General features: G+C 37.1%; 1 protein-coding gene across 1 annotated transcript in view; it reads right to left on the bottom strand.

The window, feature by feature from the left end:
- Positions 1 to 18,527, bottom strand: part of ANK2 (ankyrin 2, neuronal) — a gene marked incomplete at its 5' end in the record, with an annotated part of 88,587 nt that overhangs the window by 58,049 nt on the left and 12,011 nt on the right. Inside the window, 3 exon segments of the mRNA XM_010190476.1 lie at positions 2,767 to 2,870; positions 3,444 to 3,546; positions 8,818 to 8,962. Of these exon segments, the coding sequence (XP_010188778.1) occupies positions 2,767 to 2,870; positions 3,444 to 3,546; positions 8,818 to 8,962 (352 nt within the window).

Here is an 18,527-nt window from a genome sequence, read left to right as displayed (position 1 = left end):
AGCAGGAAATTATACAAAATATCCCCTAATATTACTGGCAAAGTGATAAAACTGTACTGGATATTTAGCACCCAAACTTTCTGGCATATTCAGAGATCCTTAACTTCGTTCAATATGTAAGATCAGATAGTTTTATCAGGAGAAGCAAATCTGATCTGCTGAAAGGAAGTGTAAACATAGGAATTTATACTTTTTCCTTAAGCCAATGTATGAAACTGTTCAGAAACTCTTAGCTGTGTAAAACGTGTTGAGGCTGTGAGCACCAAAAGAGTGCCTTAAGTTAAGAGTTACTGCTTAAGAGACAATTATTCTGTTGTTTTCAAAATGGCTGCCAAAGACTCGGACCAAAGATCTTGCTTTTCTTATGTCATATTGTCAAAATTATCAGCATAATGAAAAAATAGTTACAGTTAAATTTTAAATGGATTGTTAAAACATTTTCCCCTTCTGAAATTTCATACATAGGTGAAGTTTTGGTTGGTTATGCAATGGCTGAAATATATGCCTGTGAAATTGCACACCAAGAACAGAGTTCTCTATAAATTCACCCTTTTGCTTGGGAGTGTTACACTGGAATCCACAGAAACACTTCCCTACAATGGGAGATCAGCAAGAACACGACGACAATTTGGGGTTAGCCACTGAGGTAGTGCAGGGAGAGAATAGTGCCATTTGTTTTCTCAGATTGCACAGAATACAAAATTAAGATCAACAGTGCCCGATAAATTATTTTCCAGTACTTTGCTGATGTATTACTTTATAAAAACACACTCTAAGTTCAATACATATCTAGTGCCTTGGGCAAAACAAAAAAGTGCTTAAAGCCACTGACAATGTTTATAGAGGATTTATTTTCAAACAGTGTGTTTTCTTTCAGGAAAGAGACACACTGCTTCAATGCGTGCACCTGAAGTGTCAGCAGTGCTGCTAGTTCGTAAGAACCTAGTGATAGTGTGTGTCTGCATATGAAGAAGGGTGCAGGTGATGAAAGGAGTACAAATTACAAATACATCTGTTGTTGCAGCTAAGCGAATGCAACAATCATCACGCTGTACTTTTACAGTTGTCTCACTTTTACAGTAAGGTCTTACAAGCGAAACTCTAATAGTGAATGTATTTTCCTTAAAAAGAGATGTAAACAAGATGCACCCCAACAGTTTAGGATAACTTAATGACGCGGCCAAATCTAAGCAAGATTAAAACATGAAGTGTTGCACAGTCTTTTCCAAAGGCTGAGTAATCATTTTTATAGGTTTCCTTATTACAATATTTAGTGGCTAGTTTGTTAGTATGTATAAAAGGAAGAACATTGTGTTAAATGTCCATATTTCATACAAGGCTTCAGAGAGCTTTGCTTCTATGAAAACCAGATATTCTTATCCTACCACTAGCATCCTGGTAATCCAAAAAGATCTAAATATCACTAATATTTTTTAAATAAACACATAAAATGATTGCACATGCAAGAAATAAATGCCACTCTCCTAGAAAGTATTTAGTTCATTCTTTGTAATCACTGGGAAGACCTGCCTTTCTGAAAGTGAAAAGTAACACATCCTTTGGAAAAAGTCTGTAAACTATTTAGGGTTAGAATAAAACACTCAAACAATTTTAAAACTTATGTGCTGACATATATATATAAACACATACATACTGTACACATTAAGTATTTTCATTTACTTTGTTAGTTTCAGAGCTCAAGAAAAGCAAATCCAAACAACACTGGCCACAGCCAAATATCCTGCTACCAGCTAACAACCAAACTTCTCATGGCACAAACCAGCCAATTTGCAATTACAGTAACGTCAGTGTTGTTCCTCTTTTAGATCAGGACTGCCTGGCATTGCAAACAGGACTCCAGTGTTATTTTTTGAAAGATGTGGGCTGTGAAATTGTTGCAAACTCATCTAAAGTTTACAAAAAAATCTTTTTCCTTGCGATGTCCAGCCACGGCGTGTACAACGCAGCTCCACAGAGATGAAATGCTTTTGCATGACATCAGTTTCTTAGGAATTCATCTGCACATGCCTCATCAAATATGATGGCAGGATACAAGTGTAGAACTCAGTCTAAAGAATAAAATTACTTAAAACACAGCAAGTAAGAGCAGTTAAATCAAATGAACTCACAGATTTTGAGGCCAACCAGGATAAGCTTTGTAAGTATGAATCTGGCCAGGTCTGCATTTTGACATGTCTTACTCCATCTCAATGAGCTTGCCTAAATGCAAATGCTTACGAAAAGTCAGTTGTGAGAATACATGAACATAGTGGCCAAATATGTGTAAAGCACATGATATTTAGGTTGCATGTCTATTGCATGGTTCATGTAATTTAAAATCCTTTGTTTCTTTTTTTTGGTAATCATGACAAACAATAGAGTTGGTGCTTACATGAACTACTTCACTAGCATAGAAAGTGCTCACTGCCTGGAGTGATTAGGCCCTTTGTCTCAATCATTACTAACTTTAAAAAGGCACTGTATTTATTTCTCTATAAAATTCTAAAAGATGCATTTCATTCGTTCCTCTTGAACTTGACTGAAAGCTCACTGGCATCAATGCACTGACTTGCAGTGATTTCCGTGGATAGTCTTGGTACTCAGGCTGGCTTGATTCTCAAAGCTTAAGAGATCATAACAATTTATTGACAGCTCTAGCAGGCAATTAATCAAAATATAACTCCTAGTTAAGCATTAGTCAAAAGCTGCTGCCACTGCAGGTATTCTGTTTCTTTTTTTAAGTAAAATGCTAATTGATACACTCACCCTGAATGAATAGGGCTAGAAGAAAGAGCCACATTGTCCAAGTTTTCAGGGCCCCAGCTTAAGCGATATGAATTCCTTTCAGCTTCTTTGGCCAGAGATGTTACCTTGGTATGAAAAAAACCCCTCTTTTTTAATACAATAGTCAATTAAGCAACCAAACAATAAGATGTATTTTGCATAGTAGTACGCAAAGCATTTAAGCCTTTTTAAAAAAGAAAACATAGTGGTAATAGCACTAAGATATTAGAAACCCCTAATTGTAACATTTTGTACTTGCTCAAAGTAATAAATGTATTAGTGGCCCCAGTGAAATGAATGCTATGATTTACCAAGTGGCATTTCCTAAATCTTTTTTCTTAACTACAAGTATGCTTCAGGATAGTATCTTAGAGGTCACCTGAATATTTAGCCCAATGGTTATTAGTATCATTCAAAAATCAGTTAAAATGGAGAACATTATAATGACAGTCCCTGTCCACACTGTTTATCCATTTATTTTGGAACAGAGTTTAATATTGCAAACCACAATATGCCATTAGATACCAATGAAAATTAGAGATTTATACTAAATTCAATAAAGCAGCATATACCACATAATATTAGTACAATCTAAACTGTAATCTTTTCATAATTCTGTATTTATCCAGCAATAAATGAATTTAAGAGAATTTGCTTACCTGCTGGCTGGGGATTACAACTGTATCATCGATCATGGCACTGTCCCTCAGGTAGGAGGCATGGCTCAATGTGTGGGACCTGTCTGAACTGAAGGATCGCAGGCTGGTAGGTTGGTAGGATGCCATAGCAATATATCAGCAGTACAGATGATGTTGTAAAGGTGTGATGATAGATCGAGTGGGAGAATGAAAAAAGCGTGCTATTAGCAATATCATGCAGCTTCCAGGGGGAGCATATAATAGTCATGGGGTCAAAAACAGAGCTTTACAAATCAGTGTTATGCTCCCTTTCTGACCAAGGGCCACAAAGTCTTTTGACTGACTTTTTACTTGCTTCAAAATGCAGAACCTAGAGATTAATCTAGATAATAGCTTATTTTATACTCACAAATACTTTATACTTAGCTTTGTGGCATGGTAGTTTCCTTATAATAAAGAGTATGAATTATTTTTTTTTAAGTAAGGCTCTTTGGAGAAGTTCTCTCTCCTGCTATGTCACACTAGCAAACCACTACGAAAAAACAGAATGCTAACATCTGAAGAAAAGCTGAAATGACTCTTCCTGAAGCTTTGCCATGACCTATTCTCTCCCATTAAAACTGTAAGTAAGTAAGCTTGATATTGTCCCCTGGAAGGTACACGCAGCAAGGTGAGTTGTGGCTGGCCGCAAGCTCCTGTGTAAAACAAAATTTTTCCCCTGTGCCAACAGCATCTTTAGAGAGGCAGCCCAAATGTGAGCACTGCTTCCTCTGTGAGTACACACAGCTCTACAGAACACTGGTTGCTGTAGCAATGAGAGATGCAAGGCAGTAAATAAGCTGCTTCCAAGCACCGGCTCAGAATGTAACTGCAGTATCCACTAGTAAAAAGCAAAAAAGACAAATAAGACACCACAGAAGGACATATTGATGTAAATGGGGTTTCTGCTATCAAATAGCAGCAGTATTACAATAGTAATTTTTAAAAACAGATTAACCACCTTCACATGTTGTACGTGTACTCTGTGATTTTTTTCTATACCCTGAGGAATACAGTACAAATAACTGAAGGAAGTAGTTTTATTTTCATGGCTTACACATCCATGAGTAGTACTCATAATGACTAACACACTGGATCAGAACAATAGGCCATTTATCTAGATACATAGATTTTTAAGAGATAATTCATTTTCAGCAGTTAGCAAGAAAAAAGTCATGTGTACATTATGGACACAAGATTCAAGTGGTTTAAATGCAGATCTTTTTCGAAATCACATTTTACCATCTGATTCAGACCAGTCAGCCTTTTTTTAACAATAGCTACATTCACTCAATAATATTTTACCTATTTTTAGAAGCCAATGGTTTTCTTATCTTTATTAGAAATATGTAACATTGAATAATCATCAATGCTATCATTTACTTATACCAATGGCCTATTTAGCATACAGGATTGTACAAAACTGAAAGCACATATAAGTATTGCACAAGTATCAGCCTTAGTAAAGTCTTCAGAAAAAAAAAGAAACCAATAAATAATCTCTCTTATAAGTCATGAATTGTCTTTCACGCACACAAGTAGAAGAGTGAAACATGTAAGGCTGATATTTAGTGTATTATATGGATTATGCATTTCTGGAATAAAATTCTGATGCCATTAAAACAAACAACAAAATTTCAACAGGGACACAAGTTCACTCTAACTGTCTGCATATAACATTTCAGAAAAAAATTACGAAAAGGAATCCTGTCTGAAGAGTATTTTGTTTAAACATCCTAGTGTGAATGTAGGCAGAGTACACCCTGCTTGTTTGTAACAAGAGTACTTCAGTGAACATTTGTTCTTTGGTTGAAAAATAAGCCTAAGTAGCAGACCCCATTTGCCATCATTATCCTTTATTCATTTCAACGTTTGACACTTTCAGAACAGCTTTGCTGTGCCATGCAATGCTTGTAAGAGGTTCAGCATCCAAATTGTAGGTTCTGCTATTCAGCTAATGTCATGTCCTGGACAGATCCTGAATGATAGGAAGCGCGTACTAGATTTGACTGGTTATCTGCATGGTGATTTTGTCCATATTCTTCTGCGAGGACCTAATACTGCTACTATCACCACTACAAGTAGCCCAGTACATATCCACTATGTAGTACATGTATGTAAGCTCCAGTAAATACCCAATACATGGAAGGTTTGGACTTCATCTACAGGCAAGGTACGCACAAGCATGACTGAGGTCTGCAGTAAATTAGAAGTTTAAATTTCCTATGACACTTAGTTTCAAAACCCATGTTCAGATGACACTGCCCCTCTTCTGTGTGCTGTACCAGCTAAATGAAGAGCAGACCAGCAGTTAAGGTCTGTGCTTCTGAGTCTTAGAAATACAGGTACTGACTGAAACAACAGACCAGTTACAGGAGTGTAGTGGCACTGAACAGGACATTGATTATTATTGTAGTAAGGCTTCAGGAATTCTGTAAAAAATAACCCCAAATCATAGAGACAAAACTAACATCTAAATTTATAGTCTTTCCAAATCTGGTTGATAAATCTTAAGTCAGAAGGTTTGTGGAGTCAATAGCACTCTACTGGACTGTGGAACCCAAGAATGCTCCAAAGCTCCTGATCATGTCTTACCCGTGTTAGGTGATACACAGGCATGTATACCATCCACCTCTTCTAAGCCCTGAATAAAGCCCAGAAGGCATCCAGAAAATCAGAGCAGCATACCCTAGCCAACTTTCTAATTTGGATTAACTGGGAAACCATGCTGCAGGACACATCCATTTGCCAGCCTAGACAGACCTCTAGCAATCCCTAGTCCAGGTGAGTGTATCTGCTGTTGTGAGAAGTACACGTTGTTTCAGAAGCTGGGAAAAGAACCTGGAATCAGTGCAAACTGTATAAATCAGCCTTGAAAACACTTCTCTATTTAAAGACTGAAAGCCTTCCTCACGCCTGTAATAGACTAGAAAGGTGGAAGGGACTTAACGTAAAACAAAGTCTTCTCAAATACTGGCAATCTGATATGGCCTGAATCAGTTCTGGCTCTCAATAGCCAGAGGGACAATCCAGCTAGCTTTATTTTTCATTCTACCACTGTGTCTCCACATAGAGAAGGAAATGGCTCACCTACCCAGCAGCATGGTGACAGAAGGACAGCTATCAGCTGTTGTGATCTAGTTCCCTGATCCTGGCTAACAGTGTCTTTACAGAAATCAGGGAAGTTTCTGTGGGACAGTAGCTACGCCATATGACAACCTTTCAAGACAGAGAATACTGTTGTTTTAGTATTCACCACAACATATCATACTCATTTGAGACTATAACTATCTCCAACAGCAGTATCATTCATGCAGTTCTTCAAATCAACCTCCCGGCATACAGCAGGCCTCCAAAATGGATGAACAGAGACAGGTGCCATAAAAGGATACAGAGACAACATGTTTTCATGCTATGTAATACCTACCTGGGCATGGTGCTAATGAAAGCATATGAAAAAGAATGAAGAGGAGAGAGAAATAAAATAAATAGGGAAGATGGTTACAAAACAAAAAGATATGTTTTTAAAATTAAATTGTTTAATGCGTAAGATTACATGAGTCTAGACTGCTAATACTATTTCGCTTTGCTGAATTTCTTGAAAAACCAAAGTCTGTATAATGCAATGAAAATCACATTAAAGCAAAAGCAAAATAATTTAAGCAGTCTCTGTGAAAATTCTTACAACCAGTAACCTGACAGTAACAGAAAATGAGACCATGGAGTAAGAAAGATGTACTTTTTTTTTTTTTTCATTCTTTTTCCCTGATCATTTTGCTTCATTTCAATATAATCATGCTTGATACAGGATGTGAAATAATTCTCATACAACACAATATAAAACACATCAATTACATGCCAGTGAAAGTCTACTGAAATCCACTGACAGTATTTGAAAGCTAAAATATTCTAAATGGCAGCAGAAACTGCTTAACACTTGCCTGCACAATCATTTCTATACAATATCTTAAAATTATAAAAAAACACTTTGTTACCATTGAAAGAGCATGATAAAAGATTTTGATTTATAAGTATTCTGATGTAGTTCATAGAGACCTCTAGAACCTCTGAGACTTAAAAGCCATAGAGTCACTTTGTTTTCAGTGGATTCACTGGCACTGTCTAAAAACCAACAAAGACTTCAAGCTTATACGACCTGAATGATGAGGGATTTACACACGCTGCGAGGCAAACCAAACTATTTCCTGACATCTTTTGTTCCAGAAGCAATTCAGAGCCTACTGAAGTAAACAGAATGGAGCCTACTGATTTCACTGAGTTTCCGAAATGCTGCCAGAATAACAATCAAGACCACAAAAATGAAGTAGGTTAAAAATTCTTTCTGTTGCCAAGATCTCAAACTTTTTTCTTTTCCCTTTAGTGAACCCCAATTCTAAAGGTAGTAAGTCTGGAGACATCACTGATTTACACTCGACATGGTCAGTTACAATGGAATGCCTGGGTAGCCTATTCTGAACTAGAACTGTGGGTGTTAATCTGCCAGTTTCAGTCTACACTGATGCTCACTAGTAAAGGCTCTCCGTTTGAAAAGGAAACTCTGGCTTTTTTTGCAGACTATAGTGATATTCTCTAAATTTAAAAAAAAATAATAAAAGATAAAGCTATAGGCATTATTATTCTGCAAATATATCTAGGCTTAAGTTCAACTTGTTAGATTCAAGCAAATCAGTAAGTTTTCCGAACTGCGCACACCTATTTTTTCTGGTTTTTTTTTAATGTACAATGTAAATACTGTGCTCTGCCAGTAGAAAGGAAACGATTCACTTTCCTATTAATTCAACCACTATGAAACAGAGTCAATATGTTTGCTGACAGTACACTCACTGCCAATCCAATGTGGAATAACCAAGTCCATTACTCCTTTCCTTATATCTATATCCAGCAAATTTCTTTAAAAATTCAGCTCATCTCATGCCAAAACACCCTGTCCACCTACTCGCCCATCCCCTGACTCGTGACAGGAGGAGACGGGGATGATTCATAAGCCCTTTCCATAGACAGCTACACTCTTCTTCCTTTGCCTGACCACAAAGACAATAAAGCAAGCCATGCCTTTTCAAGAACCAAGTTAGAATCACAAATTCTTCATTAGACTCTTGAGTACAGTATTAGTGTCAAATGTATCCACTTCTTAACATGTCAGGAAATATCCCTCCTGACCACACCTTCCTCCTACAAAGTGGCAACTGGCACACTGACATACCTAGTAAGGAAATGTGGACAAGTGTATCCCATGTCTGTCTTGAGTTAAAGACTCTGAGAAAGGGATTTCAAACATTTATAACAAAATGTGAGCAGAATTACGATAAGGAAATGTATGTGTCCAGGCAAATACCTGTCAGATCGTCCTCCTTCCAAGCTGTACCTTAAGTAGTTCATACCATCTAAGAACTGGCTGCTTGGTAAAGAGTCATCTCCTAGTTCTTTGAGGTCTTCTGGCCTAAGGTACTCTCCTCCATCTCCCGTCATTGTGTCATCACCTTAAAACCAACCACAGAAGGGACAGAGATAAGCACACACACAAGTTCGAACTCATTTACATGTTGGGATCTAACAGCTGGATGGCACAATAAACAGGAAGGCATTTTCCACTCAGGAAACACTGCAAACCACAAGCAATTAATGTATTTAATGAAACTGGCACATCAAACAAGATAAAAAAAAAAATAAAGGCAATTAATCGATTTGGTAATTTTTGCTGTTGCACATATTGGCAAGGGGTAAATTCCTTTGCTACTCTCTAAAGCAAGGTCCCTCAGTTCCTTTATCCACTTTAGTCCGCTGGCCACAGCTATATAGTATCACAGCCTGACAGTTTATGATTAAATATAACCACTCATTTGACTGTAAACTATGTTCTTTCAGCTGAAAAGGTGTTTTCTGTGGCCTTATACCTGATAGTTGCGAATCCTAATCTAAAGTCTCCATTGTCCAAACTCCATACCATATAAGGCTGTCCATGTTCCAGTATCTTGTGTGATCAGAAAAAAACCTGTAATTTCTAAAACAAAGCAATATCCAAAACGTGGAAATAAGTTCACACATACAGAGTCTAATTATTAATCAGAAAAGTAATTCATAATGAATCAAAGCCTAAATGATCGTTGATTATCAGAAATAGTAACCTTTCTTTGCAAATACTCTGAATGACAGGTTGTTTTTTTTTTTGGTCCAAAATTATTTTTCCTAGGAAATTCTGTCTATATGAAGTTGCAGTTTGCTCTTCCCCAGCAGACTAACAAAACATCTTACATTGCCAAGCAACATGTAGAGGTTTCTTTTCATTCCCATTTGCAACACGGTTTCTCTCCTGGAGATTTCAGTCACTTTTCCAATGGTTAATTACTACTTAGAAGCCTGCCAGAGGCTTGATGTGGTTTGCAGCACCACACAACAAGACCCTAGGCAATCAATATCTTCAACTTTTCTCATTTTCTAAGCTGCATAGGGAAACATAAAGAAACTGAGGCTCAGTTATGTGAAGGAGACTGCAACTGTTAAACAGGAGCAGTCTTCGGGGGCTACACATTCCTTTTTTTCCTGCTGCAGTAATTCACCCTGATATGCTGAGAAACATGCAGTATTGTAAAGGCTAGGTAAGTGGTACCCATGCTCATTCAAACAGAATTCATTAGGGCATCAGGACAGTTGCCACTTGGGTGATTTAAAGTCCTAATAAAGCAAAATAACAAGAAAAAGAAAAATCTAGCTGCTGCTGTTTCTGATACAGCATCTTCCTCCCAGCCCCACAAAATGTTACCAGCAATACAAGCTATAGGAGTGGTGCTCACTCCTAAAAGAAGAAATCTTGATTTTTTTTTTCATGAAACAAATCCAGCTAGTCCTTCTAGCTTGATGTTTCAGCTAATAAAGAAATAATTTACAATTTGTCATCTAAAACTAAGTAACCTTTGAGGTTTTTAAGGTATTTTTTGTATACACAAATATTATATATAAAGATGAGGCCTAAATCTTTTCAGTATAACAAGAAAAGCTCTTGAAAATTCCATCTGTCCACATTAAGAGAGAGAAACTGGGCACAGTTTCACAGAAAACAATAAAATGCATTTAATCATTGCATGCTTCCTGTCTTCTGACAGATGATGCCTCCTGTTTCCTGGGAATGTCACATTATAAAGCACAGGGCTTAGTGAAAACTTGGAAGATATTAAGGCAATGCTGTTAATCAAACAATAAAAGGAATTTCAAGTTATATTTCAAATAAACTAGATACTTATAATCATGCCAGACATTCCATCTATAATAGAAACAAAGGCAAAATCTTCACTGCTTTCATCACACACACATCCTTTAAAAAAAAACCCAAACTCTACTCTGATTTCAGCTTTGGCCCCTCATCTAAGAGTTGTTAATAATGGGTCTAAGTAACACTAGCTTTTTTATGTGATGTGAACATCTGCAAACAGTAATAAGATTACCCATGAATATTTCACAATGTCTTCAGAACATTTATCTGTTGGTAATACAGGTTACTTGCTAGCACACTACTCTTTAGTGAGTGAACTAGAGGTTAAAGTCACTCCGCACCAAACCCTTCTGTCTTCTTCTCACCTTTCCACAATGAGATGAACAAAAACAAAACTCTCAGAACAAGGAGCACACCCTAGTATATGAAAGGGGGAAAAAAAATTTATTTAAGCCTAAATGATTGTGTAGCAACATAACATTTCATACAACTGTGGTTACTTGAGTGCCTTAATTCCTGCTTTGCAGGGCAATTGCACATATGCAAAGGGAATCATTCTGAGTCTGTGTAACAAGTGCTCGCTCATTCTGCAGTAATACTGTGTTATCATTAAAGTATGTGACACGGCAATATTCCTGAGTCTCGGTCAGTTCATTGTGCTGGAATTTGTACAAAACCGAACACAGATGTTTTATCTGCTGAGAAGACATTACATATTCAACTGACCATGAGCTTCTTTACACAGCAAGTCTTACCAGATGGTAGTTTTGTGGCAGTAAAATACACTATCATTTTAAATAATTGTGAAAACAATCCACCTGCCATCACATTCCCTATTAAATTAATGACAGTAACATTTTCAATACTTACTATGGAGTCTGTGACAAAATATAGCCCTTGACATTGATGCTCCATGATTTGCAGTGGCCATCTATGAACTGACAGCTGGATTTTGAAGAATTACCCACTTTGTGATTTATCTTTTATTCACTCAAAAGAACACTTTCCTTTCTTCCATGATACCAGCAGACTTTCAGAGGTTTACGTGACATGGAAAAACACACTACAAAACACTGAGTGAGCTTGCAGTGTGCCCCTGTTAAAACATTCCTGTTCAGCTTTGGCCTCATTGCTGGTCTCGCCTCAAATATCTCTAAAAATTTTGACCAAATCTGCATTTCTGATTAACATCACCTTCTTTAGGGCAGGTCTGAAAAAAATAAAATGCACTAGAAGGAAGTACCAAGTACCTGGACTCTCTTAAAAGAAACACTGGGGTTTTACTGGTAAGGACACGGGAACAAGAAGTAAAAATAAATGAAGTTGTTTTTTTTAAAATCTGCAAACCTAGGAATTTATATTTAAACAAAAAGTGGCCAATATTTGAGTCCCTGCACTTGCCACAGAAACTGAACTAAACCAGCAGCACTGGCATCACTCTGACAGAGCCTCACACAACCACAAAGCCAGAAGCACACAGTTTAGCCTACAGGGAGCAGTGGGTGCTGCACATATCCAGTGATGGTGCGGTGAGTTAGGCAGGCAAAAAATGGACAAAGCATAAATGGGAACCTTTCCTATGATCTTTTAAAATGTGGCTTCCTCAAGTTTTTTCTATTTGCCTAGACTGAGAGCTGAAGTAAACGCCATTGCTCGTCTCTGACAAAGTCACACAGAACTGTTTTCAAAGTCTACATTAAAACAGAACCAATGAACAAACTCGCAGGAACCCACAACTAATTAACTTCTCGCTCAAGTCAGCAATATTCATATGATGACTTTTAGTGGCCTGCTCCTCTTTTTATTTTTACATTTTTTATGGTGACCACATATTATTTCTGTGCACTATGAACCAATAATATCCAAATATAATGATGGATCTCAACTGCTAATTTTTAAGATACCTCTTAGCAGGAAGGGAAGCACCTGGAAAGATCTGACCGGCTACTCAGACAGTAAAAACTTGCCTTTCTCTAACTGAGTAGGACAGAGAAAACAAAAAGCTGATTTTGATGCTGATGATTTCACATGTTTGGACTCAGGTTTTGAGCATTATAAATCACTGAATGGACTACTAGGAGAAACGGGCCACATGCTGAGGCTACATATCTGCTCCTTCAGTGACAGTTTGGCTGAACACACAGGATTTTATCAAACCATTGAAACTGGAGACCCACACTGATACTACTGTGCTTTCCATCTTAGTTTTCTTAAATTCTACAAAAGGGAGTGGTATTTACAACCTATGTAACTGGTTAAATCAAGCAATAATCATGAAGCATTTTGAGATCTAAAATGTGTTTTAAATGCAAAATAACATTTACGAGACAGTAGCTTTGAGGCACCCAGCCATATGCAATTCTCAGCTTAGCAAATCAGTATCGGCTCACAGGAGAAGTGTTTCATTCATGTTTCTAAAACAGAATAGCTTTTTTCAGAAATTATCCTCCCTACTGTTATCAGGGAGCTATGCAAATGTTTGATCAAGTAAGCAGTTTTAAAATTTTCACACCATTCTGGATATGCATCCACAGAGTCAACTCATTTAGGGAAGCCTCAACAAAGGCAGTTCCTACCATTCCTATAGTTCTCGTGCTATGTAAGTGATTTCCAAAATACAATTGCTGAATGAGAATTCCTCTGGAATAGTTTCTCACAAAACATAAAGAAAATATAGGCAATTTTTTTTTTAAAAATAAAGAAAGAGGGCTGTGATAGAAACTGCCAAAAATCACTTTTAATAGATGTTTTTAAAGCCAGACAGTGTTATGTGAGTTTGCCAAAATTATTGTTTTCTCTGCAACATGCAGATAAGTCTACAGCTCCCCACATAAGTGCTGCTTCTTAGGAGTAACAGATGGAGAAGGGACAGCTATGGTAAGCACAATTTTCAGTGGAATATGTAAGTCCTGAAGCATCTTTAAAGGAAAGTATAATGCAGAGTTTCTCTGACACTTTCCTTGGACACCTTTGCTTCCCTAAAGCTGATCCTCTATTTAAGGCCCCCAAACACACTAGAAGTTTCCCTGAATTACAGCTTGGCTAATGCCTTAAACTTCTTTACTTTTAGCCAGTCAGGAAAGCAGGTTTTCACATATGGTTTCATGCAGAGTTTCATACATTGATACATGAATTAACATGAATCATCATGTCAGCTATTCATAGCTCAAAGCAACACTTGCAGAAAGACAGAAGGTGAATCAAATGAAAACCAAAAACCTGCATGTCTAATCTACCCTCCAGGATCTGTGGTAGACCTTGATTTTGTTTTCTCATAAAATAACAATTTAGGAAATAATGTATAAATAAAGTATAAGTAAATACAGTAGTGTCTCCCAGTCATGCCCATGCATTATTCTTTCTTTGCACTAACAAAGGTGCACCTGTAGTTTGGGTCATTGACGTAATTTATTATTGCCAATCTGGTCAATTCTGGTTTTTGTCAACAAATGATGCAACCGAAGAACAGCAGTTTCTTTAAAACTTTTGCCGAAACTTTTGCAGCCTAACCACAAATTCCTATTTTTCATTAGTAAAATGTTAACAAGTGAGCCATCTCTAGCAGACTTTACCCCAACAATAACAAAACAAATTTAATTTCTTTCCAATGACAATACCAGATTTTTTTTAAAGAAAAAGCTATATTCACTCTGAAAGATTTCAATGGAAAAGTCCAAGTAAGACTTTGTTACGACTTTTTTTTACATTCCTAGCAACAATGTCAATAAAGCTATACGAGGAAAAATTGAGCAGCTAACCACTACATTGAGAATCTTCTGTGTTGACAACCCATGAACTTATAAAAAAGGCAACTAATTTTCAGATTCCCTGGTGCATTTGCACATCTGGCACTTAAAAGAAAACAAAAACTAAAAAATGAAAAATCCTCATTTTGCTCGGGGTGGGGGGAGAGGGTGGAGGAGTGGGGTGGGAAGTATTCTCAATAATACCATGTAAACAAAAGCAACTTTCCAGAGAAGAATCTCCCTTCATCTTGGATGACCTTGTTAAAATGTCCCAGCAAGAAACTATTTATATACTAACCTTATAGGTCACCTAAAGTGTACAAACTGCTAGGAAATGAGAGATGGATACTGGCATAATTTCTGTGCAGTTTATCATACGTAAAGTCCTAAGGATCAACTTTTATTCATCTGTTATTTCTGAACACAGATTTCTTTCTGCCAAAGGAAAAAAGCTTCAGTTAAACTTTCAACATATAGCTTCTGAATTACTTCTATAAATCAATAATCTTTGGTATACTTTATATTATTGTTTAAAAGATGCTTAATTTAGAGTGTGAATTAATTCATTGCTGTTACTCTGAATCTGTAGTGTTTTAACATGCAGCAACAGCAACTTACCTAACGCTAACCAAGAACAGTTATTGGCTGCAACTTTAACTTCCAGATTTAATTAAGGAAAGTTATTCCCTAAGTCTCCCACTGATTAAGCCACTACTTCAGTGGAATCATGTGCATGTAAAACAGCAATGAATTTCACCCAGACTCAACTGCTCATTTCTCACACATACGCTGTAATATCAGTGTATTCTAAGGTCATGTGCAGAGGCTTGGGAAATTCACTGACATATTTTAGCCCTGTTTACTGCTGTTACAGATACTATTAAGGAATTCAGTAAGTCTATCAATGTGCAAGCTGCAGTTACCACATATATGAAGCGATACAGTCGGACAAGAGAATATTCCTGGGTACCAGAGCACATTATCATTTAATAATGACAACATTCACAACAATAACTAGGTAGCCAGTTAGTTCCAGGCAAGCAGTTACAAAGATAGGTAGACAGGTAGACATGGCATTTTCTTCACAGCTTCCAGTGCACCAGGCAAAGCAGCTCGTCACCATCCCATGCTACAACTGGAAGACTGAGATAACTGGAGTGACTTCCACAGAGGCATTTTGCAATCATAGCAGTGCCACAAAGAAACTCCTGAACTCTGCTGGAGTTCCAGTCTGTAAAGCAGTAACTTCTCAGTCCTTCATGAGCGTATGTCTGAGCCAGACTTACTAACCAGTTTGAAAGTTCTCTTTGTTGATATTTTCTCTACACTGGAAAAAATTGTCTACATTGAAAACAACTTCTATCAATAAGAAAAAGGATTTTTTTTCTTTTTAATCAGAAATGTAATCAAGTATGGAATAGCTGTAAACTGTTTTCTGGACTCTAAGATTACATTTTTGTTGTCCTTTAGTGATGCAGTAGTTCACTGATATGCCACCTTGTCACTGATGCACATTCATGATGGAATAGCAAACTCCCTTTACACAGATACTACTACTGTGAATATGTTTAAATGATGTAGTATCACAATTTTGAATAAGATTTAAAACTGAAAAGGAGAAAAAAAAGAAATTCTGCCAGAGGAAAAATGTAACAATCTGACAGCAGGTCATTATTGTTTTGTAAGCATTAATAAATATTTTATTTTATAAATTATTTAAGGACATGTGATGATGCTGTTTCCATTTTTAGACACACTTCAGCAAATTCAATGTCCTAGTCACCTTCTTTTTAAAATTACTTCATTATTGGAAAGTTTTTTAAAAGAAACATGAAGTCACAAGACAAAAAATACCAAACAACACTTTGTGTCTCAACCAGGCATAGGGTTGAATCTTTAGCAACTTCAGGACAAGCATCCCTCATGAAAAGGATGCTTTTTGTTCTTTGGATATTGTGATTCCATCTGATTTTTTAGACTCTGTTGACTATTTGCATGTGATCATTTGCTCAACATTTGCCTATCTCTTCTCTGCAATTGAAATATCAGCATTAATTACTGTGTGGTGTGAACTGACCTTTATGCCTCCTGTCTCAGAGGCATGCTGCCTCTGGCAATGGTGTCTCACTTTCTACTTCAGCCTTTCTATTTCCTTCTGCCTGCAAAAGTAGTCTGGCCAAAAATAACTTGCAGAACAAACAAAGAGACTAATTTTCAGACAGATCAGTTCTCTGGGTTGGTTCACCACATGGTGAAATGCTTGTGCTGACATAACGGAGGATGTGGGAAAGTGTGGTTAGAGCTATGACAACTTCTTGCTGCAGCCAGAACTTAGTCTCAAAGAGATAGTGAAACCAGAGCTTTTGAAAATTAACTGCATTGAAAACAGATTAGGAGATGAAAAGCCCCAAACAGATAAAAATGAGAGCTCTTTGATCACCTGTTTTACTGGTTGGTCTTGTATCCTCTGTATACAGCACTACACTTACTGTACTATCTCAGACAGGAGTCACAAAGATAAACCTTGAGCAGTTTATACAGCTTTTTTGCCACAAAAATAATGTACGGAATGAGTACAGAGGAACAGCAACATGCTCCTCTCTACCATATTAACACATGGGAGAGAGAATAACGAAAAGCTTCCTGCCTTCTCTGATTTTCCTGTGTGTCTACAGCGACTCACAGCCGTAACAGAAATGTCTGCATGTGCTTAACTTCATTAACCCTGTAGATTTCACTAAAACACATTTCACAAGATGCTTTGCAGTAATTGCTCTTTACTGCTGTAAGGATCTCTCAGGTGCAAATTGCTTCTTTCGTGACAACAACTTTAAAGGAAGTAAAATTTGTAACAAAACGAACAGCTAAGCCAGATAAAATAATAAAAATCCGCATTTTTTAGTACCATTCTAACCACATAAAGCATTTCTGCTGGCCCGAATATGTTTCAGAAACCACATCACTTAACAGCTAGGCCTGTGGGAATAGTGTAATCCCCATCCTTAAGGAGAAGCACTATCTTTTTTGAAAGATCAGGCCATCACCTGATCACAATGATTGTATTACCTCTGCACTGTGCTGAGCAAATAACAACGGATTATTGGACACCCTTAAACATTCATCTGTAGAAACAGATTTTACAAGGACAATGGCATGAAGTGCTTCAACTGTGACCAACCTGCTCAGCAACATGCAGCAGGATCACAGAGGCACTATCGGTGTGAGCACTCAGTACCCAGCACCCACTCAGAGCACCTATGCAATATCTGCTGGCTATTGACAAACAGGAGGTGTCAGATGGTAACAGAAAGCAGAGAATGTTAATTCAAAGCACTAGAGAGCATTAGTCATGCTGGATGGCTGCCAACATATTCAAGATACAGGTAATAAATCTTGGGGTTTTTGGCTTCCCTTCTTCCTCTCACCTTTCAGGAAACACACGCCCAGTCACACTTCAAAAGCAATGAAAAGGAGCAGTGTTAGGCACTCAGATTAAGCAAATTTGTCTTGCTTCAACACAAAAAGTAAAACAAACGGTCAGAGTTAAACAAAAGAGAAAGTTTTTAAGTCTTACTCCACGAACTTCTGCTAACAGCACCTGTGCCACTATATGCCTCACCATCACTGAAGCGTTCATCATCAGAGTGTTTAAAGGCTGTACAACATATAAATTGGTTTGAGAAAAAGGAATACCTTGTAAATTAATCCTGCAGAAGCAGAAAGACATACTAGGCTTTGTAGATTTAAAGATGGTTAAGTGGTAGTTCAAAAGATTGGGAGAAAACTCAACAATTGCTATAAGCAATTTAAAGGCCATTTATCATCAGTTACATAAGCAGTTGAATGTTTTTTAACAGATTAAATGCAGCAAAAACACGCCTGAGAAATAATTTCACAAATCATGATGCAGCAGAATAGAACGTCTTTTGAGTAACACTTGTTTGTGTTTGCTTGCGGTTTTGCAAGCATTAAAAAAATAAAGTAGTAACTGGAGCCTAAATGCAGTATTTTCTGAAGAGTGTAACTCATTCATCAGCACAGATTCCATTTCAAAAAGTAATACATGCAGTTTAGAAACATGACTGCCATTAA

Source organism: Mesitornis unicolor, unplaced genomic scaffold (genome assembly GCF_000695765.1).
Source record: "Mesitornis unicolor isolate BGI_N332 unplaced genomic scaffold, ASM69576v1 scaffold14888, whole genome shotgun sequence".
NCBI lineage: Eukaryota > Metazoa > Chordata > Aves > Mesitornithiformes > Mesitornithidae > Mesitornis > Mesitornis unicolor.
Note: the sequence above shows the minus strand (reverse complement) of the source record. Positions and strands in the feature narration are given on the sequence as shown.